This window comes from Lissotriton helveticus, chromosome 5_1, assembly GCF_964261635.1.
Source record: "Lissotriton helveticus chromosome 5_1, aLisHel1.1, whole genome shotgun sequence".
NCBI lineage: Eukaryota > Metazoa > Chordata > Amphibia > Caudata > Salamandridae > Lissotriton > Lissotriton helveticus.
Window position 1 is genome coordinate 771132011 of NC_136065.1, and position 23997 is coordinate 771156007.

General features: G+C 46.3%; 1 protein-coding gene across 1 annotated transcript in view; it reads left to right on the forward strand.

The window, feature by feature from the left end:
• The window catches only part of MACROH2A2 (macroH2A.2 histone), an 82378-nt gene extending 59187 nt beyond the window's left edge, over positions 1–23191 (forward strand). The window contains exons 8-9 of the mRNA XM_078643242.1: positions 12434–12608; positions 22465–23191. Coding sequence (XP_078499368.1) covers positions 12434–12608; positions 22465–22630 — 341 coding nt within the window. The 3' untranslated portion in view covers positions 22631–23191. The remainder of the gene's footprint in view (positions 1–12433; positions 12609–22464) is intronic.
• The last annotated feature ends 806 nt before the right edge of the window (positions 23192–23997 follow it).

Genomic DNA, 23997 nt, shown 5'->3' on the forward strand with positions numbered 1-23997 from the left:
GAGGACGCGCTTCGCTGTAGGGTAAGTATCCACTTTATTTATTTAACAGACGGTCAGTTTCGCATCCCTTTATAAAGATCTTGACCTGACTCGTTTCGGAGTTTTTATCTCCTTCCTCATAGGCCATCATGAGTCTATACTCTTTATCAGCGCTACGTTCTCCCCTGCGTGCTTCCGTGTAGATGCTGGCCTCAGGTGTGCCTATTTTTATTCATTCTCACATTGGGCATGCTGGGATTTGTAGTTTAAAACACGCTTCTTAATCCCTCCAGTGGGTTAGGTCACTCACGATACTTTACAGGACGAAATCACCGGTCCTCTGTTGGGCCTGGATGGGACCCTGGCAGTCTCAATCCATTGCCTGCAGCGCCATTAGTCCCCCACTCCAAGTTTTGGATCTTTCCTAGATTTACATGCTTGAATCAGAATAGCAGATACTGTATTTGTATATTTTATAGTATTAGCGGATAGTGTGTGTGTGTGTGTGTGTGTGTGTGTATGTGTGTATATATATTTTCGAGGCATGTAAGCTGTAGATCACATGCTTTGCATAGCCCGCCATCTAGTGTTGGGTCCCGATGTTTGCACTTTATTTTTGTTCGAAGAAGAAGTCCTTTCCAGTCACGAGGTAGGTGACTCTTCCTTTCGGTGATAGTGCGCATGGGCATCGGCTCCATTGTTTGTTTTTTCCGCCATCGAGGGGAATTTCCGCAAACAAAGTAGGTGGAAACTGCCATAGTTGAGTGCACCCTGGTTTCCGCTGCGAGGGGCTTGCTAGACTTTGAGTGGCAGAACTGGATCGCAGCTGATATTAATCAAGCGATGGTTGCCATCGTGACTGGCGAGCCCATACAAGTGTGTCCATCTGAGTCCAACTGTTGGTCATTTCTCGTTCGTTGTTTAGCATGACATAAGTAGAATTTTAGATATCATTTGATACCCAGTGCATGATTAGACCTCTCAGCTGGTGATGTTGGATTTGGGACGAAAGTCCAAAATATTATAGGTTCACTGAGGTAAACTCTGAAGGCACCGAGAGAATCAATCTTTGGATTGGTTCTGAGAAGTACAAAAGTTCCGAGGCACAAGAAGGTTCTTGATTTGATAAAGCCTGGATCTCCTCTACCCTCCTGGTCGGAGTGAGCGCTAGGAACAAGGCAAACTTAGATGGGAGAAATATGAGGTGTGCGGTGTGAATGGGTTCGAATGAACTCTTCATGAGTTGAGCTAGAACTATGATCAGGTGCCATCCCGGGGAAGGATCCCTTCCTGGAGGAAAAAAGTCTGAATAATTTATTCATGAACTGTCTGATGTTTGAGGACTAGAACAAAAAGAGAAAATGTGATGAGCAGATATATCTTTATATTGCTGCAGGCTGTACCGTAACAGATCCATCTACCAACCGTAACTGAGGTAGCGAGAGGAGATAAGGAAGTTAACTGGCAGATTATGCTAGTAGAGGATGTAGGTTTCATTTCTGGGGCAATAGGCGGAAACGTTTCCATCCATTACGGTTTACATGTCTTTATCGTGGCTTCCATGTTGACTTGGAGACAATACACCTGCAGTCCTGAGGAACATTGAGATCTTTGAATTCAAGAAATGTAGGAGCCATGTACATAAGAGGAGAGGAAGCTGGTCCGGATGAAGGACCTGGCCATAGTTCATCAAAAGTTTACGGAATTTTGGAAGGTGCATGTGCTTGTATTCTGAGGGCAGGAGAAGCTCCATGAACCAATGCTATGTGGGCCACCTGGGAGCTATCGGGATGAGACGGCACCGCTCCGCTTTCCTCTTGCTGAGAATCTTTGGTATTCTAGGCTTCGGGGGGAGGGGTTAAGCATAGCTCCTGGCCAATCTGGCGATAAGCATTCCCCCATTATCCTGAATGGGGATGCAAATTTGTATAGAATTGGCATTCGTGAGTTTTGTTTGTTGCTTAGAGATCTAGAGACGTTTTGCCCCTGAACAAGAAAATTCTATTTAGGGCCGACTGATCAAACTTTCATTTGTTGAGGTTCATTGCATGCTGGTGGTAGGAAAACTTGGTGTTAGATAGCTGTGAGCTCCAGGTGATTGATATGTATTCTCTTTTAAAGCATAGACAACTTTATTTAAATTTGCAGGTTCTGTAGATGACCACCTCAGCTGCCCAGGGAGGTATGCTCAGTCTAGAAAGTGAGCTATTTGAGGGAAGATTAGGAGGGCCTTTGATAGGAAGGCAGACTTGGACCGCCAAGCTAGAGCTTCCATCATACCTGTGTGAAGAGCACCAGGCCCTTGAACGGTTCTTTTGTTTGACTCTATTGTTTTTGTAGCTGTTCCTGTAAGGCTCTCGTTTTCAGGTGTGCAAGAGGGATCATATTGATCACTGAGGGCACGATGCCCAGAAGCTAATTTAACAGATGTACAGAATAAAAAATAAAAAGAAAAAAAATTCGAGAGCCAGTTCCTAGAGCCTTCGTTGTTTGTTTTGGGATAGCAAGTCTTTCTCTTGGACAGTATCTTGTGCTGCTGCCCAGGAACAGTATATCCTTGGAAGCAGGAGTTGATGAGCTTGATAATTAACACAGAGATCTAGTTTGTGAGACAACTTTAGGCAAGCCTCTGTGGCCTTGGATGCTTGAAATGGCGTTGGTGCTTTTATCAATCAGTTGTTGAAGTATGACCGTCCTTCTTGAAAAAGCTGGGTAGGCAGTAGGTAAAATGCAGGAAGCAGATTTGAAGTCAAATGGCAGAACTTTGATGCATGGGTGGAAATGTGGAGGTGTTAATTCTGTAAATTCAGAACTGTCATCCGGGCTGTAGCGAGTGTTTCCCTGGTGGGCCGCCAGGGTGGGGCAGGTTGTGGTCCCCTGGGGAACCATTTTTAGGGCTCGCCTTTACCATTCCGAAGGAATGGGAAATGGCGAGAATTCAAGTGCTCGAACTGATTGTCAAACCACCGCTTTTTTTCGTGGCGTTTTCTTCGAGTGCACGTACAGTCACGCGCTTTTGGCCCATACACTTTCATGGCCATCTGTTCCTGTTCCTCAATGTCCCTCCCACCCTTCGTTTGATCTTGCCGCGAGTTCAGGCTAATGGCCCTCCCCCAGCACAGAGCGCACATCGCGGCCGCACAGCACATCAAAGGACTTCTCCCAGCGTGTGCTGTGCGGCTTCTCCTCCCCTAATTATGTGGCCGGCTGTACTTGTGTTTCCCGGCCGCTTCCCGGCCGCTCTTGTATTTAATTAGCAGCAGCAGCATTTCTCCTGCGCCAGGCCACATCAAAGGCTCTGTGCCACTTTCACCCACACAGCAACACTTAGACACGCAACGCCACTCACACCCATGCAAGCCCACTATCATCCACGCAACACCCCACTCGCCCATTGTGGGTGCAGATTGTGGGTGCAGATTCAGAGAAAACTCAGCAGCACCACCACCATTGCAATGCAATAGGTCTCGTTTTAACGCAAATTTAAGCTATAGGCCTTGTAAATGGCAAAGCCTTTTATTTATGTTCCAAAAACCAGAACGCAAAAAAAAAGGGCATAATCATTTACAATGCTAATAGTTCAGACTTGCGTTATTGCGAGACCTATTGCATTTTCAATGCTTGTTGTTACAGGGCCGTTTTTGCAGCATTGCTGCAATATCGCACCCTGCAACAAAATTGACCGAAACCGGCCCTGGCAAACCGCTTGGTCTCAGCCCCCCCCCCCCCAGGGTGCCGTCCAAGCACTTTGCCAGGGCCCGTTTTGGTTCCCAGTCCGGCCCTGGCTGTCATGTGGTGTTAGAGAGGGTGACCATGTAAAAGTATTGTTTCTGGAAACACTGGTTTAATTTCCAGTGGTCTATGATGGATCGCAACTACTCTGTTTTCATGTCTGAGGAAAAACTGAGAATATCGGCCTGTTCCTTGCTGAGAATGTGGTCCTGTCTCTATGGAACATTTGGCTAGTGTAGCTAGCACTCACTTCCGAAGCAAATGGAAATGAGATCGCGCAAGGTAAAACAATATCCAATACCTGCTTTAAGTCCGAGTTGGACGCCACGGATACAGCAAGCTGGCAGGCGTGCTAAAATTGTGGGGCATTAAATCAGTGGCAAGGGATATTGCTGTAAACACATGTGGGGATACAGGCATGAGGCCAGTAGTGAAGCGTGCAATGCCCAACACCGGAACGGAGGAGTTCAAAAGTCCATTGCATTCCATTACCAATATCTTCAGTCTTACAGGTTTCACTGCTGATTTGCATTCCTAGCCATATTATCCTGAGACCTCTTGGTCTTTATTGTGAGATCCTCTTGTGATCCTTAGTAATACGTGGATTGTTCTGAATCGTTCCCTGCTAAATACTTTTGGATTACCTCAGTACTGCACAGCTTATGTGAGTACTTTGGCTGTTAGGCCTTGTATTTTTATTCTGATTCCTCATTCTCTCTGCCTTCAAGGCCTACCTTTACAACCCTTTCTCCATAGACAAACTAGTGCCTCAAGTCCATGTGTGATTTTAATTTTTTTTCCTTTACACACCTCACGCATGCACACTTGTTAGGTTTTTTTTTTCTTTGATTTATTTCTTCCTTTTGTATTTACTGGTTTACTTTGTAGAGCAACATTTCTATGAACTTTAATTTTCGATAAACGCTTTACATATCAAATTGTAGTTGGCCCGCACAGAAACGGCGTTACACACACTGGACGCCAGGAGAGCAGTAATGCACTCTACAGAAAGGACAAAAGAGTGCAGGAAAACAAAGCAATTCTTTGTGTCTTTTGCCAACAGTTTTTTGGGACGACCAGTTACCAAAAAGTCCATTGCACAATGTATTGCACAAACCATACAATTCTGCCACAAACAAGCTGGGCAGCAATTACAAGGAGCAATGCAGGCTCATTCAACAAGGAAGAAAGGAGCAACAATTGCTTTTCTAGCAAATAAATCTATTCAAGACCTTTGCCAAGCAGCAATATGGTCCTCCATGCACATGATTACTAAGCACTACTGCATAGATATTCAAATGAACAAGAAAGTGCAAGTGGGACAGAAGGTCTTACAACACATATTCAGTAACCAGCGCTCATCTTCCACCCTGCCACCACAAACCTAGCAAACCGCTACAAAGTCTATGCACAGTATAGTGAATCCAGAAAGATTCATGATGCAAAACCTATAGTTTCTTTCCTGTCCGTGTAGTTTTGCAGCTTGAAGACTTTCTGGATTCACTAGCGATCCCACTCTCCTCCGCCAGAAAGAGGAGACAGGAGGAAGGCTATTAAAACTGAGGAAAGACTATTAAAAGAGAAGAGGAAAAAAAAAGAGAAGAAAAAAGAATCCGAAGACTGCGACCCAAGGTGGGAGCTTCCGGCGGCGCCTTGACGTCCCAAAAGACACCAAATGGTGATATGTCGACGTCCACCTGGGTCACGAAAAAAATGAGAAAAAAATACAACAAAACCCGACCACTGTGCGTGCTAAAAGGGTGGCATTATCCGCGTACAGCAGTGCCAGAATTGGGTGTTTCCCAGCCCTTGGAATGTCTTTGCATGCTTCAGATAAAACTGTACCCAAGTTATTAATTTAAAGGGTAAAAAGCTGGGGGGCCAAGATGCATCCCTGCCTAACACCATTGGCAATGTGAATCTTCCCTGTACAATTACCCGTGTGGTCGTATCTCACGGTTGCAGATAGATCCCTATGCAGATCAGCAAGGAAGTACACAATTTTTATCCACGCCTAGATGGAGAAGCATCACCCATAATTTGGACCTATTCACTCGATCAAAGGCCGAGGAAAGGTCCATAAAAGCTAAATAGTGTGCCCTTTTTGGCAACTGCGTACTTCCCAATTAAAAGGTGTAAGTTGAGGCATTGATGGATTGTACCCCTGCCTTACCTAAATCCAAATTGTAGATCTGAAAGGGTATTTGTTTCCGCTAACCACCCCGTGAGCTTACTTAGTACCACCCTTCCAAGCGCCTCGACAGCAGATTCAATCCGGGAAATAGGTTGGTAACAGCTGGGGTCCCCTCTATTTCCCCCTTTTAAAAACTGGTATGATTACTGATTCAGCCCAGGTGCTCCGCAATCCCGATTTGCAGGCCTTAGTAAAAACATTATACAGTACTTTAGACCATGTCTTGACATCAGATTTGAAAAGGTCAGCTGGGACCCCATCCGGACCCGGAGCTTTATTACACGTCATCTGAATAATGGCCTCTGCCACTGACAGATAGGGTATAAGCCTCATTCATAAATGTAGTATTGGCAGCACCACGTGGGTCCACACCTTCGTACACCGACTTAAAGTGAGTGCACCAAACCTGCTCCTGGATACCACTGTCAAGTTGGTTATTGAAAGAGTCTTGGAAGAAGGGTTTGTGAACCACTTCCCAGAATTTAGAGCTGTTTTTAAGAACGTCAATGGATAATAGCTCATTCCAAGCCTCACTTCTGATCTCCTTTTTCCTGGTTTCTACAGCCAATTTATAAGTTTTCCTTAAAGCTGCTACAATGGCCTTATCCACCGGGTTTTGTTTCAAGGCCGCCAGCAGTTTCCGATGGGCTGACGAGCAGTTATGATCAAACCATCCCTCCCCAGGTTTGTTCTGCGCCCTGCATGGCCGTTTAAGATCAGCGGCAAACTGGTCACAGATTCTAATATAGGCCACAAGAACGTCCTTATCCCCTGCATTTTCATTCATGCACCTACACATCACAACCAGCCTTGATTAATAGTTTGGCTTGAAAATCCTGTGGCACCACCCGACACCATTTAATTCTGCGGGCTTGATCTGTGGCCTGAATATCCAGTTTGCCCACCTTCCTATTATGTCTCGCGCTTCTTAATGACATCCACCATCGTCAGAACCACTGGGTTATGATCACTGAACGTAGACCAAATTACGGTGTAACCACAGACCCTGGTGCTCAACATTGCGCTGATGAAAATGTAATCAGTAATTGTACCTTTTTAAAGGTAGGTACAACAATAACCCCTTTAGATGTACTAGGCTATATTAGGCCATTTTCAGCCATCAGCTCCTCCAAATATTCACCCTGCGCTGAATGCTCAAAATGGGTTTCCCCTTGATCTGCTGGGCCTAGGCTATCCCAGACGTGACCATTTCTTTGTACAAATCAAGAAAATGATAGTGTCTATCAAAAGCGTTATCAAAATTTACAATAAGGATAGTACCAACGTAAGTAGATTCAATTTGCACTGCTAGACAATGGGGTGAGCCTGTATCCAATTTATTATGAATACCCGCAATTTTTAGGGAAATCGGGGTCAATAACCCACCCTTCACCCTCCCCATAGTTGAGGCTGTCGCTGGAGTAAAATAAGTAGTGTAGCCATCCAGACATAACAAGTTATTAGTGTCCCATGTTTCCTGCAACCCAATGATGTCTGCTTCACTCAAAAAATTTCTCCAGCTAACATCTAATTTATTTTGTATGCCTGCAATATTCCAGCTAAGTATCTTCGTGCCCTCATAGAATTCAGTAGGTGCTACCCTGTCACCAGTAGAGGTACCCAAGGCTGGGGTTTCCTTGGTATGAACCAGCTCCCTGTGTGTGAAAGTATTAGGTGATGCTGGAGGAGCCAGTCAATCTATCTCTTCCAGGCTTGTAAATACCTCATCTGTTTTTGATGGGTACAGTAAAATCATAGGGACCATGAGCCTGTGTTATATCCATGCGTTCGGGCCTTCCACTGGACATTGATGGCATGCTTCGGTAAAAAAAACTTAGGGGAAGAATGCTAATTCCGTCCTCTCTTAGGTGCCTAGTACTGGCCTTATCCAAAATCAGTTTTAACAATCTGAGGGACCCGAAATTCAATATCGCATAGTCACCTCTACTAGTTTTAATGGAGTTCCCTACCCAGGGTCATTTTAAACTCTTTAAATAAACAGCTACCGAGCCCTGTCAAATTATTTAAGCGGTGAAGAGCCTTATTCCTAAGGGACACCCAATGTTCCTCCTCACCGCTCTGCAGGGGGAGTACATTTGACAAAATGACGGTATAGGGCGTAGCCTCAGAGGGTAGATTTAGCCTATCGGCTCTATATTTACGAGGATGGTCACCCTGACCCAGGCCGTTATTTATATCACTACTGAGATCATTCCTTGAACTTTTGTTAACTTGTGGAGCATTCTTGCTACCAGTGTTAACTGGAGGAGCTTGGGCAGCGGCAGTACGGCCTACATCAGCCATAATTGGAGTTTGGTTTGACACAGCCGCCGAGGCCCCAGTCAAGGTGGTAGGCACGCTAGACCCCGCGTTAGCTTGATTATGCACAGGGGAGAAAAGCTGATTCTCAATTGTAATCAATCTGGAATCAATATCGGAGAGTTTGGAGGAAATAGGTTTCAATAATGTCAATAATTTCTCCTCCAGTTTAGCTACTATTCTGTTCTCCAGGTCACATGACACCTGCTCAGACCAAACCTGTGAGCTAGTGCCCATTAAACTAGGTGTACTCATAGTAGCAGCCTCAACCACACAGACTTTCTTCCCCCTAGTACTTCCCCACGTTTTCAAGACTTTACTGGCCTGTTGTGAAGTATCTGGCACACCACCGCTTTCCTTTTTTAGCTCCAACGGTGGCCGAACATTTCCCATCTCTGGCATAGGTTAATCGTTGCTGGCGAGTCGAGATTTTGACGGGGGAGGGACTGGAAGGGGTTGAGGTCCCTACTTTATGGGATACATCATCTGATGGAGCTGTTGCTGCTGCAACAATTCTACCTGGCCATCTGATTTATCAACTGTGCCTGAAATCTCTGACACCAACAACGGGCCAGCCAGGGAGACTCCGGAGGAGATACGACGGTGGTCCATCGAAGGTCGCCTATTAGTTAGTTCTATTTCATGGTTGAGTACTGATTCTGCTATCAAGAGAAACGCATCAAGGGTTCCCACCACCCCCTTACCACTGCCCTTGCCCATGACCTCAGGTTACTGAAAATTAGTACAGTTTATACTTGCAGATAATAATCATATAACAAATGCACCTTAAGATATGAAATTTAAAGTCACTAACCAGGTCTTGGAAGACACAAAATGTCAATGGAAAGAGAGGTGGCTCAGCCTCCTCCTGGCTAAGACGGGCCCGCACCCTTTCCGCGAAGCGGGTAGCGTGATCTATTATATCGTCTCTGCCAACGGGTGGGGCGAAGGCAGGGCAGCAGGCGTGGGCCCCGTGGACTTCTGGGACCTTGAGTCCTGGATTGCGCAGTCAGCTCCCTTGCAGCCACAAACCGCGAAGCGGGAGGCATAAGATGTAATTATACTCCTGCCGACGGGTGGGGCGAAGGCAGGGCAGCAGGCGTGGGCCCCGTGGACTTCTTGAGTCCTGGATTGCGCAGTCCGCTCCCTTGCAGCCCCAAACAGCGAAGCGGGAGGCGTAAGATGTAATTATACTCCTGCCGACGGGTGGGGCGAAGGCAGGGCAGCAGGCGTGGGCCCCGTGGACTTCTTGAGTCCTGGATTGCGCAGTCCGCTCCCTTGCAGCCCCAAACAGCGAAGCGGGAGGCGTAAGATGTAATTATACTCCTGCCGACGGGTGGGGCGAAGGCAGGGCAGCAGGCGTGGGCCCCGTGGACTTCTGGGACCTTGAGTCCTGGATTGCGCAGTCCGCTCCCTTGCAGCCACAAACAGCAAAGCGTCTCACAATCTTTACGCAATTTTTATTGAATGGTAAAATATTAAATAATCAGGGCTCAATCGGCTCCTCTGGCCTCTGGGACCTGGTGCCACTGCACCTGCTGTACTAATGGAAGATTCCCCCCTGAGCTGGAGGGGAGGGGTTTAAGGGATTGTATCGGAAACCGAATTAGCGTCACAGGTGTAATTAGGAATTTGGACCTGAGAAAAGTGCAGCTGAAAAGACAACACAGTGTGGGGCATTGGACTTTAAATAAACCTCAGTTTGTGTAAGATAGCGTGGTGGGCTAAGCTTCTGCTGCTGTCATCTTGTACAACCTGCAAGTTATCGGTTTGGCTCGCGGCAGACCCTCTAGTTGCAGCCTTCCGATTCTGAGATAGTATTTGTGATTGGTTCCGAGAAATAGTAATAAAGAACAACTAGTGTTTATAGCGCCATGAACTTGCAAGCACATGTGAAAAGTCGGCCGCGCGTCTATGCTAATGGCTTCACAGAACTAACTCTGAAAAGGAGCGTGTGTGTTGAAAATTAATATGTTCTTGGCACCGAAACCGACTTGCAGCTACCACAAATGTTTACGGAGGTATTGTGTGTGTATGTGTGTTTGCTTGTGTGTAGGGGGCTCACAACTAGCTGTATTTTAGACTGAAAGACTTATGTTCATATGCTGTAGGTAAGCCGGTGGAACAAAGCACACTGAAAATACAAAACGAAGTGTTGGTAGGCGCCATGAGCTCCCTGTCCACTCGGGCGTTATTCAATAGCTCAAGGGCAGTACGCGTGCCTACTGGTCAATGCAATGATAACATTTGAGGTTGGTAATTGTTACTTCTGTTTCATGGGCGCTGAGATACCCAGGATATTATTGCTGTTGAAAAAGGCAATTTATTTTTGTTTAACCCCTTGCACGCTGATGACGGAACCGCTCCGTCATCAGCTGCGGGTGCGCTGTGCTGATGACGGAGCGGTTCCGTCATGGCCCGCCCCGCTCAATAGAACGCTCATGCGCGGCGCGAATTCCGCGCCTGCGCTGAGGGTTCTATTGAGCGGGGCGGGCCATGACGGAACCGCTCCGTCATGAGCACAGCTCAACCTACGCTGGTGACGGAGCGGTTCCGTCACCAGCATGCGGCCGCCCCGCCCCCTTAGCACTGCGGCGGAATAGCCGCCGCAGTGAAAGGATTAAAGACAGGCGCCGGCACGCATCTCACGATCGCCACTCCTCCCGCCCCAAAAAAATAATACACCGGACCCTTAAATGCTGAGCTGTTTGTGCAGGAGGTGGGTAGAGGGAGGGTTATCTTCTGAGCTCCAGGAGAGCCCTGTGATGCCATACAGTGCCTGCCCCTCTCTCCATCCTCCCCCAGCTCCACCCCCTCCTCTCGCCTGGCACCTTTGCTTATTATCCTTACAGACACTCCGCTCTTCCCCCCATCTAAATGGGAGGGAACGGGGGATGCAATGGCTTCTAGCTGACTAGACCGCTCTGCAGGTTCGCGCTCCTGCTGAAATCTGTGTACAGTGGTATTGGCTTGCATCTCCCTTGACTAGATTAGTGTGTCATCCTTCTTAAGTCGATACAATGAGACCTTTTAAGACTGGAAGTGGTTTTATGAATATGCAAGACTTCCGTGCAGGCATAGGACATTGGCATATTGTCGACCAGCGTCGCACCCTCAGAGGCAAAGGCTGCCCTGCTCGGGAGATGGAACCACGGCCTGGCAGCAGGACCCAACGCGGGTTGGACCCGGAGACAGCACAGCTGGCAAAGGGGCGTCGTGTAAAGGATGACTCCTTTATCCGGCCCCATAAAGAAGGTTGGATTGAGACAATAGACAGCGGGCACCAAAATAAACATGCCTCCCTGTTAGTGAATCAAATAGCTTAAAAAAGTGACCGGGGGAAGTTTTAAACCTATAAAGACATGCTACTTCAGTGTTTTTGCAAAGTAAAAGAATGTCTGCATGTGTGCTTGCGGCAGACAATGTGTGCGGTAATAGCAAACAAATGAACAGCAAAACCCACCCAGGCCTTAAAACGGGACAGCAAACCAGCATTGGCATAGCCAATAGGTCTCGCCTTTGGGAACTTATAAGTGTTTAGCCATGCAACAGTTGATATTGTTGCACCAAGGATATTGTGCTGGATAACTAAACACTTATAAGGTCCCAAAGGCGAGACCTATTGGCTATGCCAATGCTTGTTACTCCTGTCAAGGGGACCACCTTATTAAAGGAGATACCGGTACCCCTTAGACAATTTTAAATCATTTAATACACCACCCTGCGCTTGAATCCTCACTTGCAATCACCATTAGAGCAAAAATCAGAAGGTCTTTGATTAAGAGTCCCCTCGAGGGGCCCTTTTTGCATTGAACGCCGGACCAATGAGGAAGCATGACTCCGAAATGGGTGTTAGGGAAACCATCTCTGATAACCCAGACCCAACCGACAGTTTCACATTTTTATCTCCATCTTTCCTGGAGGACCAGCATCCTTCTTTTTTTTTAGTCTAACAATGCTAATTTTGAAGCGTGCATGCTGGACCTTATTATCCACTCCCAGTCAGTCCCTCCCTTGATTACTACTTTTTAAGTTGACCATGTCAGGGGCACAGTTCACTGTTCTAAGGAGTCTTTTATATCAGAATGACCCCAGCGTTTTACTAAGTAGGTTTCAGGAAACTGATGGTAATTTAGAAACAGTGCTTCATATAGTTGGGAGCAATGCTTTTTTTCTGCTAATAGTTTTGTTTTCATTTTTGATCATCAGCTGCCCTCAGCCAGGCCAATGGACTAGCAGCCAAATTTGTCATTCACTGTCACATTCCTCAGTGGGGATCAGACAAATGTGAAGAACAGCTGGAGAAGACCGTCAAGAACTGCTTGTCAGCTGCTGAAGATAAAAAGCTGAAGTCTGTGGCTTTCCCTACCTTCCCAAGTGGCAGGTAAGTTGTACTAAAAAACGCTTGCTTATACAGAACAATTTTTATTTGGAGGCAGATGTTTGCAGACTTTAGAGCTTTCACAGATCTGCATAGGTTTTTGTGATTTGCCAACCTTTTCTCTTAATGTGTGAATTTAAGTGTACCTGCAACAAATCCGCTTTTAAATGTCTTCTGAAAGACATGTGGTAAGGTTTGGTGTTAAATCGACTGAAAGAGAATTCCAAAACGTAGTAGCTGCTCCATAGTGGGATTGATGTTGAGCTTGAATTGGTCAGTCTATAGACTTTAGATGCATGTACTCCCTATATTTAGTCCTCTTTTTCTGTCAGATATGTTGGGCAGCTTAGATAAGTACAGGAGTTTCTTAAGCAGGAGGGTCTTGTATGTTGGACATTCAATTTTGTTTGGATGCTTGCATCAGTCATTGATCAGTAGATGCTGTGGTTGAACTTTTGGTAGACTTGTCAACGTAGTGCAGAACAGCATTAAGTGAGGTGAGCAAAGGAGGCTTTGTCAAAATCCAATTGAGAGATATGCAGAGCAGGGATTTCCGCTCTTTGATAAGTAGTCTGTACAAAACAAGAACACCCTTCAACATACATACACCTGCATTCCGGATGACCCTAGACACGTGCATGCTCTACTTACCTTAACCTCTTCGGCCCCTGGATCCTCTTCTAGAGCCTGGTTCACTTCCTCTCCTTACCAAATGGTTATAACGCCTCGCTGTGTGACACTCACCAGCGTAGGGAATCTACACTGCCAGGTCCCTTTGGGCTCTGTACAAGATGAAACTTATCTGGGCAGTGTCTTCCTCTTCTCATTGCACAGGCAACTTGGGGTGCACTCCATGCCCTACAGCACAGGTTGGGCTGACATGTAGGATTCTGCCCCATCCCCCAAAAGCATTCAAATATTCCTACATTCAAGGAAAAGTTTCCAACTGTTATAGGGCAGCCTGAATTCTCCCCATATTCTACTAGACCCGCTAGCCTATCCCTTACAGAGGGCCCTAAACTGCTTGCCTCAGTCCATTGTCAACCCATAGTCGGCAGGCCCACTGTGCCATGGTTCTGGCTTTGGTGCGGACGCCTCCTGAGGATTCCGAGGAGCCGAAGACACTCATCGGAGCCCCACCAGGCTTTCACATGAGGATGCTCCCTTCGAACCATACCCTTTGAATGCCACAGATAATCCACCTGCCTAGCACAAGTTATGCTCTCTCCAGCACCTCTTTCTGATAAGTCGAGCCATTGGGCTTTTCAGATTTTGCTTTCCTTCTGTTCCTTACCTTTCATCTCGTAAACATGATCTATGCATTGTAAACATGTGCAGTCGAGCGTGTAAGCAATAACCACTCTGAGTGCTTATGTTACCTTTTTGGGGGGCGGGATTTGGGGTGAGGGGGTGGGTTATGACCAAAAGATATCGGAGCACTTTACTTGAGCACCAGTTGCGTTACAGACACATTCATTTTTGCTAGGCACAGGGAGATTGTGATTTGCCCCACATCGCAGGATGTTGAGCTTCCCTGCCGAGACTCTAAAACCGGTTCCCCAGCTTTGAGGTCGCCCGGTCTAGCCGTTTGTTTGGTGTATTTTGTTCTTTTGCCTTCTAATCCTAAAACCATTTGAAATAAAAAAACACTAAATAATTGCAAATAAAAAAAACTACTAGATCATTCCTTAAACCCATGGGAACATAGGCAATTAGTATTTAATCATTGTGAGAAAGTGGCTCTATATAAACTGGACAATAAGGAAGTACAGTGTGTATAGAGTCCACAAACCCCAAAGGTATAACCGAGGTTGAAGTCAGGACTGACCTTACTCTCAAAAGTGGAGGCTTGGTCGAGCAGTAAGGCAGTGGACAGCATTTGTTGTACACACTGTCAGCAAAAGATTTCACACACTCAAAGACTGAACTCCAGGCCAATGGTTCTTATATCCAAAGATATAGTTGTTTTATTTTTAGAACCAACAGGCATAAAAATATACTTGGCTAGATATGAATGCTTTCATGTAATTACTTTGCAAGGAAGCAATAAGGTATGTAAACACAATCGGTACAGGGGTTGCTGAAGGCAACACAAGTCTAGACACACTTTAGCATTGAGCTCAATGGATTATTATCAGAAAAGTACAGTTAATTACAGTGTAGATTACTTTAGTAGTTCCAGATCTAAATCCTAGATTCAGTCCTGGGGTCTAAGCTGAAACCAGATTAGCAAAAACGTTTTAGTTACTGTGGTGAATTTTCATGAATATAAAGCTGTTTTAAAAGTTCACACTTAGAAAGACAATCTGGCAATGTTATTCAAAGGGAGAAAATTCAGGTTGCAGGTAAAGTATGATCGCGTTACTTTTGTAATCCAGTACTGGACTTCTAGGGCCAGCTCTGGGGTCTGAACTTAAAATAGGTAGGTAATTGCGTTTCAGTATTTCTTATGATTTTTTAAAGAATATTTCAAGTTTTCAAAAGTAGGCACTTAGGAGAAATTTCATAGAAAAGCCGACAATGGGTTCCTATGGAGAAAATACAGATTACTAGTAAACCCGGTAAAGATTACTTTTGCGGTTCAGTACTGGGCTGCAAGGTACAGTACTGACTTCTCTCCTGCTCGCAGGTGAGTATTTCGGAATTCGGACTTCGGCTGATTTTATATGAATATTTGCAGTTTTCACAACTTCACACTTTGACCCGTTTTGACTCGAAACTTTTCTATGTTATCCAATGGCAGGTAAGTGAGTTACCGCTTTCCAGTTGGGTACTTGGCTGCTGAAGTTAAGGTTTCGGGTATAGACTCCGGGGTCCCCCAGGGTCAGGTAAGTACCGTCTGTTCCGCCCCAGCAGCGCAGGGCCCGGCCGGGTGCAGAGGTAGGTAGGCCCAATGATATCCAATGCGGGAAAGGGAGCCTTCGGTTGGTGGTTGCTGGCTAGCAGGCCACGCGGCTGTGGGAGCTGGGCTCCTGGTCACTTGCTATGGGGAAGGGGGGGGAGTTAGGATAGGACAAAGGTGGCACAGCCAGCGCCACTCGGGCGGCTGGGTGCAGGGTGCTCTTGAGCCGTCGGGTGCTCAATGTTATCCAATGGGAAAGGTCAAAAAGGAACAAAGGCTACAGGCTCAGGGACGGAGACTCTCCAGGGGCGACCAGCACTTCGAGAGAGGTAAGTTGGGATCTTGGAGCACATAGGTACCCCAAAGGGGGGCACATTGGGCTGTAGGGTGCCAGGTGCAGGGTTGTCTTTGGGTGTCGGAAAAGCTTACCCTCGGCTGGTCGCGGTTGGGGTGGCCCCTGGTTCTGAGTCTGCAGGCGTCGGCTGGTTCGTCGAGGAGGGTCTTTGGGCACTGGACTTCTGGTCCCAGTCGCCGGTGGGGACGTCCTCGTGGTCTTGGTTCGGTTGGGCCCGGCCCGGGCACCAGGTGGGTTGTTGCAGCAGAGCCTCTGCTGATGGGAGTCCAGTCTTTAAGAGAGTCAAGGCAGGCAGGTCCTCTGGGTGTCCCAAGGTTGCTGTCCACGGGAGTCGCCGGGATTAGGCAGGAGCTGGTTCCTGGATCGACATGCCGGTAGGGCTGGGGCCAAGTCAGTTGTTGTCGTCCTGTTAGTAGCTGCACGGCGGGTCTTCTTCTTGATCTTCTTTTCTTATCGAGATCCGAGGAAGGAAGGTTCAGGGAGCCCCTAAATACTGAATTTAGGGGTGTTACAGTTAGGGCAAGGACTGGGACCAATGGGTCCCTGTCCTAGCTTGCTCCTCTCCTGTGGGAGGGGGGCAGGAGCCTAGCTGGGTTTGGGCAGGGCTCCCCGTCTACAAGATGACCGGAGCCCAGGGTTGTGCTTCGCCTCGTCTCCCCCAACTGAGGGGTAGGGTTGGCACAGGCTGGCACACCCCCCTTCCTGACATAGTTTTTCCTGCCAGTCTTCCCGCCACAGTGGGGGTTAGGACTGGTGGGGGCCAGTTGCTGGGTACAGCAAATGGTCTGGAGAAGCTCACAGAGGCGGCATATCTTTGAAGCTTCCCTCTACCCATCCTGGGGCAGGAGACCTAGCACCTCGCCCAGGATGTGCATTGTTTCAGGCCCAGGAGAGCAGGGGGCTTTCCACCCAGGGGTCCAGCAACATGTCTGCTGTGTGGCAGCCTCTGCAGCCACTCAGCCCAGATGTGGATTGTAGGTTAGGGTTTCAGAGTGCAACTCCAACTCTGGTGCATTTTACATTAAATCTCACACTGGCATCAGTGCGGGTTTAATGTGCTGAGAAGTTTGGTACCAAACTTGTCAGTCTTCAGTGTAGCCATTATGGTGCTGTGGAGTTCGTAATGACAACCTCCCGGCACCATATACTCTTAATGGCATCACTGCACTTAGTGCCCAGGAATGGCCCTGGGTATTGTAGGGGCACAGGGCTCATGCACCTGTTCCCACACCTCTGGCATAGGGCACCCAGCTAGAGGGGTGACTGAGGTATGCTAGGGCAGTTGGTTTGTGGGCATGGCACACAGGGATGTGTGCCATGTTGACTTTGTTTAGTTCTGTACCAGGACACTCAGCCTGCAAAGGCAGTGTGTGTGTGTGTCAGGGTAGAGGGCCCCTGAGGGTGGCACAATAAGTGCTGCAGCCCTCGGGGATCTTCTCTGGTCACCATGCCCTGGGTACCTAGGGTACCATTTACTAGGGGCTGACAGGTGGCCAATGATGCCAATTGGATATTTAGTTTCAGCACCGTTTTAGGGAAGGAACACAGGCCCTGGGTATCTGGTTGGCATGAACCCAGGGCACACTCAGTTTAAGCACATCAGCAGTTCATAAAAAAGTGGGGGCATACCATGGCATGAAAGATGACACTTTCTCACAGCACACCTTTCCAGCAGTGGGTAAATCCATAGGTAGACCTTCATAGCAATGTTGCAAAATCATCCTGTGCCCTGGGCACCCCCTAACTTTTTGCTTACTGGAACTGATGGTAACTGACTCTAACTGACCCTGGGCTCTGTTTAACCAGTCCCAGTGCCAAGCTAAAAAAAACACTTTAAAATACAGTTAAGACACCCAACATACACTTGGGTACACTATGGTATTTGGGGGGTACCTACCCCATAAGCACCATGTGTATTAAAGGGCAGGGGATTGAAACTACCTAGAAGTCACCAGTATCCTGGGACATGGCAGTTTAGAGACCAGCAGATTTTTCTGCACCAGCATGTGTAAGGTGTAAGGTGCTGAAGCCTGAGGTCCGTTTAAAAGTAGCACTGTTTGCCAGGACTGCTTTTAAACCTTAAATTGTGCCCAAACTCGACTTTGGTGTTAGGGGCACTTAAAATGAAAAACCTACAATGTTTTGGCATGGGCCTCCCCTAGGTATCCCGGGGTGGGGGGTCAGTTATCTATAAGGTACACCCTTATAAAATGAGTTTTTATATGCCTGGGTAAAGTGAAATTTCACATTTCACTCCTCACGTTGTTTTAAAGTGCTGCTCAAATTCGACTTTGATGCTAGAGCACTGGGTAAGGAGGTTCTGCTATATTTCTGCAGATTCCGAACCCCTAAAGTCTTCCCTAGTTGCACAGGGTGTGGGGGGCCTGTAGAAATTAGGGACATGATAAACCCTGGTGCTAGAAAACTAGCCCAAGTCCGTTTCCCCTATTGCAATCCCCATGGCCCATAGGTTAACATGGTAGGAAGTTGTTGATTAATAAATATTGATAGGAGAGGATTCATCAGACCATTCAAAGACTTCCCAGAATGGTAGTAGTAAATCCAACAATATTATATTGCTGAATTTCTCCTAAAGTGTACATACAAGAAGTTATAAGACTTTCTTGTTTGTAAGTCCAAATTCAGCCTTTCTGTGGTCTGCCCTGATTGGTCAGAGTTAAGTGGATTAGCCAGGCTGCTTTGGAGAAGTGATGAAGAACCCCAAGGGTTAATCACTCTGCTGGGAGGGCAGTGTGCTGGTCCATAGGAATGCCAGGCCAGGGGGTGGAGTCGTAAACCATGCGCTTCAGTGGGGAGACCTGGGTTTCAGTTTCACTCTTGACCCAGAGTCAGGGCTAGGCTTAAGGAAGGTATGTGCAGATAGTATGGGGGGAGTCCATGGAAATAAGCCATCCCAGGGGGTGTGTTTAGCCAGCTCTTACCTCCTTCCTTGAAAATCAGCTATTATGGATTTGGAAGATTGATGCACTCTGGGACAAAATAATGCCACACTCTACAGGATGTGGTCATAACTTTGAGGAGTTTCCCTGCTCTCATTGGTCAGAAGTGAGCTGGTGCTTGACCAAGAGAATTTTGAATAAGTATCTGAGAGGGGCAGAGCCCTCCAGATCTGCTGCTTGAAGCTACTGAAGCAAGAAGTGCCCTGCTGAGAAGTTTTGCTGTGCACAGATTTCTAAGGCCTGACCTCTGAAAACTGCACCATCTGAAAACAGCATGTGGGCTCTGTTCTGTAAAAGGAAATAAAGAGTGGACTCCCTGAAGGCTACAGGTTAAAAGAGTTCAACTGGAATATCACCAACTAAATCTACACATTGGAGACCCATCAGTGGATTGGTAAGGGTGTTGTTAAAGTGGATTGCGGAATTGAAGTTTCACACTTTCAAGGACCCTCTTGGAGATTCCAGAACCTTGGATTGTGTGTGAATACTTTGGGACCCGCAAGCAGAATTCCAGGAAGGTGTTCTAACTGGATCCCGCTTGCTGAAGGAGGCCCTACTACTACTACCATTCTGGGAAGTGTTTGAAGGGTCCGGCTAGTCCTCTCCTATCAATATTTATTAGTCAATAACTTCGTGCCATGTTAACCTATGGGCCATGGGGTTTGCAATGGGGACAATGACTGGAGCCACTTTTCCAGCACCAGGGCTTATAAAACCATATTTTATAAGTATTTCCCTAATTTCTACAGGACCCCCGCCCCCTGTGCACCTAGGGGAGACTTCAGGGGTTCTGAATCTGCAGAAATATTGCAGATCATCCATACCCAATTCTTCTAGCATCAAAGTCTAATTTGAGCAGCTCTTTAATACAATGTGGGGAGTGAAATGTAAAATTTCATTTTACCCAGGCATATAAAAACTCATTTTATAAGGGCGCTCCTTATAGATAACTGACCCCCCACCCCTGGGATACCTAGGGGTGACCCTGGGGGTCCCTAATATGCAAAAACATGGTAGGTTGTTAATTTTTAAGGGCCCCTACCCCAAAAGTCGAGTTTGGGCACAATTTAAGGTTTAAAAGCTGTCCTGGCCACCAGTGCTGCTTTTAAACTGACCTCAGGCTTCAGCACTGCACACATGCTAGTGCAGAAAATCTGCTGGCCTCGAAACTGCCATGCCCCAGGATACTGGAGTCTTCTAGGTAGTTTCAATCCCCAGCCCTCTTACATACTAGGGGCTTATGGGGTAGGTCATGCCAATTACAGGGGTACCCCACCATGCCATATTGTATGTTGGGTGTATTAACTGCATTCTGTGTTCCTTTTAGCTTGGCACTGGCCCTCAGCCTGGTTAAACAGTGCCCGGGGTCAGTCAGAGTCAGTTAACACCAGTTCCAGTCAGCAAAAATATGTGGGGGGCACAGGATGACTTTGCAACATCAATATTTCACACATTGGCACTACCATCCACAATCGCTAGGGAATGTCCTGTCAAAAAGCTGTACAGGTCCTGTTGATAAGCCAGTACGAAATGTGTTCAGGTTTCCCGCAGTACCACAAATTCCAGCAGTTCTTGAAAAGCTCGGAAGCTCCAACAGGACAGTGCTCCAAGGTGACCTTGAGAGCCATGGTCCTCACATCTACTGCTATTATGGAAACACCAGTATGCCAAACTTCCCCTGCACGGGGACACTAACAATGCAATAAGAGACAGTATTGGACCCAGACCTTGGGGAGATGCATTTGACAGCATGGTTCTTGAAATAGCCAATTCCAATCCCTGAATTTACTGAAGGCTAGGTTACATATGGTTAGGGAAGCACGGGGATCTACCACTAGAAGATGTTACACTTTTAACTGGAAAAGCTACATATCATGGTGTCAAAGTAAACAAAATGCAGCACATACTTCAATTCCTTCATACTTCAACATCAAACCCCTCCCACAAAATGTAAACTTTTCTATGCTTCACTAAGGGTACATTTGTCAGCTATTGCGACTTATGTAAAAGTACAACATAATCAAAGCACTTTTTCAATCCCACTGATCAAGAAATTCATGGAAGGGGGAAGGAAGTTCTTCCTGGCTAGTGATGCACCTCCCCACAGTGGAATCCTAGCCTAGTACTAACAGGGTGAATAAAAGCACTATTTAAACTCGTATATAAGGCCATACTCGGCTACCTTCTATTGCAAATTGTGTTCCTGGTGGCTATCACATCATTGAGAAAAGTAAGTGACATACAAACATGGTACAAATACCTTACATTGCCATAGGTAAGGCAATAATGAGGACACACCCAACAATCTTACCAAAGGTCTTCTTGCCTTTATGCATAAAGAATACTATCACTACACCAGGTTCCTTCCAAAAGCCGTCAAATGCAGCAAAAAGGGTTCTGCACACATTGGATAGCAGGAGGGTGGTGTTGTACTGCATGCAAACGCATAGCATCAGGAAAACACAACTGTTCTTCGCTGTATATTCAGCCTACGCCCTTGGGAAAGCTGTATCTAAGAACTATTGCTGGATAGATTATTCAGACTAGTCAAATATGCTACATTTTGGGTAATAAACCTTTGCCAAACCAAAGTCACAAATCGCCCAGAACAACTGGAGATACTCTGGGCTTTATGACCAGCGTCTCTAAACAAGAAATCGGCACTGCTGCCACATGGCATACTTTCACAAAGAATTACTGCATTGATTTACATCCACAGCTGTACTTGAAAACATTTTTACTTCCACCCTCTCTTCTACCTACCTCCGCAAGGCAGGTACCGTATTTTCCGGCGTATAAGACGACTTTTTAACCCCTTAAAATGTTCTGGAAAGTCGGGGGTCGTCTTATACGCCGGGTGCCAAATTTGACGGTATGTTTTCATGCGTTTTTTACATAGCGCGGACTTTACCCGAAGGTGTCAGAGCGCTTTACAGTAGGAACAGTATTGATACAAGAGGAACAATTACAAATGAACAAATTACAAAAGCAAACGTTAAGTTACATGGATCAAAAGTGACAATAGTGGGCAACCAAAATACATGAGGTAGCAATCGGTACATTCCTGGAGAAAAAAGTGATAAGTGTGCAGGTTACAAAAGCGTAAAAAGTACGAGCCAACTATGCAGGACTGCGTTGGACTGCGCTGGAAATGGGGGTAGTCTTATACGGCGAGTATAGCACGAAACCTACATTTTATCAAGCAAAGTAGGGGGTCGTCTTGTACGCCGGGTCGTCTTATACGCCGGAAAATACGGTAATACCTCCACAAAATCTGTGAACAACATGTGACTAAAAGAGATTTCATGCTGCAAAAGAATCCAGTTACTTACCTGTAATTATGGTTTTGCAGCTTGAAACTTCTAGATTCACATCTGACCGCCCCGTTGCAGGGGTTTAGTGGAAAGTGGGGTGGGGGTATATTATGGTGGGCACACACATGGCCATTGTGCGATTAAAGTTGTCATACAGGCTCTGCCTATGCAGAGTCACACCTACAATCTTGCCAACGAACATTTTTAGGAAAACAAAGACTCTTCCGGACCAGCCACTAGATGGCAGAATTGTGTAAAGCATATTCAAGATTCAAAACTATAATTGCAGGTAAGTTACTGGTTTCGTATTCATTTTCTGTTTAGACAATTGGTGCACTTCAACATTTATTTATTCGAATTAATGCGTTTATTTTTGTTTTCTACCCAGAAATGGCTTTCCTAAGCAGACTGCAGCCCAGGTGATTCTTCGAGCCATTGCAAGTCATTTTGTTGGTTCAAGCTCTTCCACCCTGAAGAACATTTACTTCCTGCTATATGATAGCGAGAGCATTGGCATCTATGTTCAAGAAATGGCAAAGCTGGACGTCAAGTAACTGGATCACAGCATGGAATGGACCGATCCAGTGTGGCACATTTTTAAAAAAAAGAGTAATTGAATGGTCGTGGTTGATAGAAACAGGATTTTTTTATTTCATGATTTGTGGGGATTTGAACTAGCTTGAAGTTTTTTGTTTTTTTAAAATAATAAAATGAGTGAGTTTTAGTTGAAGTCTTTGGGTCGGAGGACCTTTAGTTAATGAAAAAGAAAGGAATAAAGGTTGGGTTGAGCTGTATATCTTCTAGATTCTGTGCCCTTGGCAGTTTTTATAAACCCCAGAACTATTCCTTTGTTGTCACCATCCATAATCACTTCATGGGCTTGTTCTTTCCTCACAGTTTTAGACACTTTTTGTAGTGCCATTTAAATACACAGGCCTATTATTTTTTTTTAAGTGCATTCTAATCATTTTAACCCGTTTGTGTACTTTTTCAGGGTTGGCATGGGGAGGATGTCTGGGAAGAGGGGCGTGGAACAGCCTAAGCGCTAAATACTGGATGCAAAGAAAGTCAAATAACTTGGCTACATTCCATGTTTAAAAGAATTTTAATGACAACACTGTGTTCACAATGGTTTTGTTCAGTTCCCTAAAACTCTATCTGTAGTTTGTTAAATATTGCAGTTTTGTTTTTTGTAAAGAAAATGTTGGAAAAAATGCTGTTCTCGTGCATATTATTTTACTGTTAGCCATGTATGGTATCTTTTTCATCTTAAAAGTTAATATTGTATAGTATAATAATTTAATATCTGGGATAGGGTCAAAATTTGGCATTTTCCATCTGAATGTATGTATGTGTCTTGTAAAGCGCACTGCTGCCCTGAGGCGTCGTGGCGCTGTAGACCGCTGGGGAACCCGTCCTGGCTATCCCTGTGAGATGGTCCCTACTGGGTATCTCCAAGGTGAAACCAGGCATCCCCGACGAATGTGGGGGGCCGTTGTAGAGATGAGGCAAGCTAATGCCCAGAGTTGCCGAGTGTGATCCCTGATTAGAGTAGGCACCGAGGCGAGAATTATCAAGTCCGCTGACCCTGGTCCATGACCCTGCCGCGTCGGGAATTGAACCCTGGTCCCGGGCTGTTCTCTGCTTCCGGGTCTGCTGCCTCTAACCAGTGAGCCACACCACTGAATATTCGAACTTTGCCAAAGCAAAAACCACTGAATGAACTTGCAACAAACGGGGCACAAAACAAGAACTTTACACATAATAGATATGTTTGAGGCATGTGAGCTGTGGATCACATGCTTTGCATAGCCTGCCATCTAGTGTTGGATCTGGATGTTTGCACTGTTTTGCAGCGTGAATATTTCTGGATTCACTATGCTGTGCATTATTCCACGGTCTAGTGGTTGGGTCTGGAATC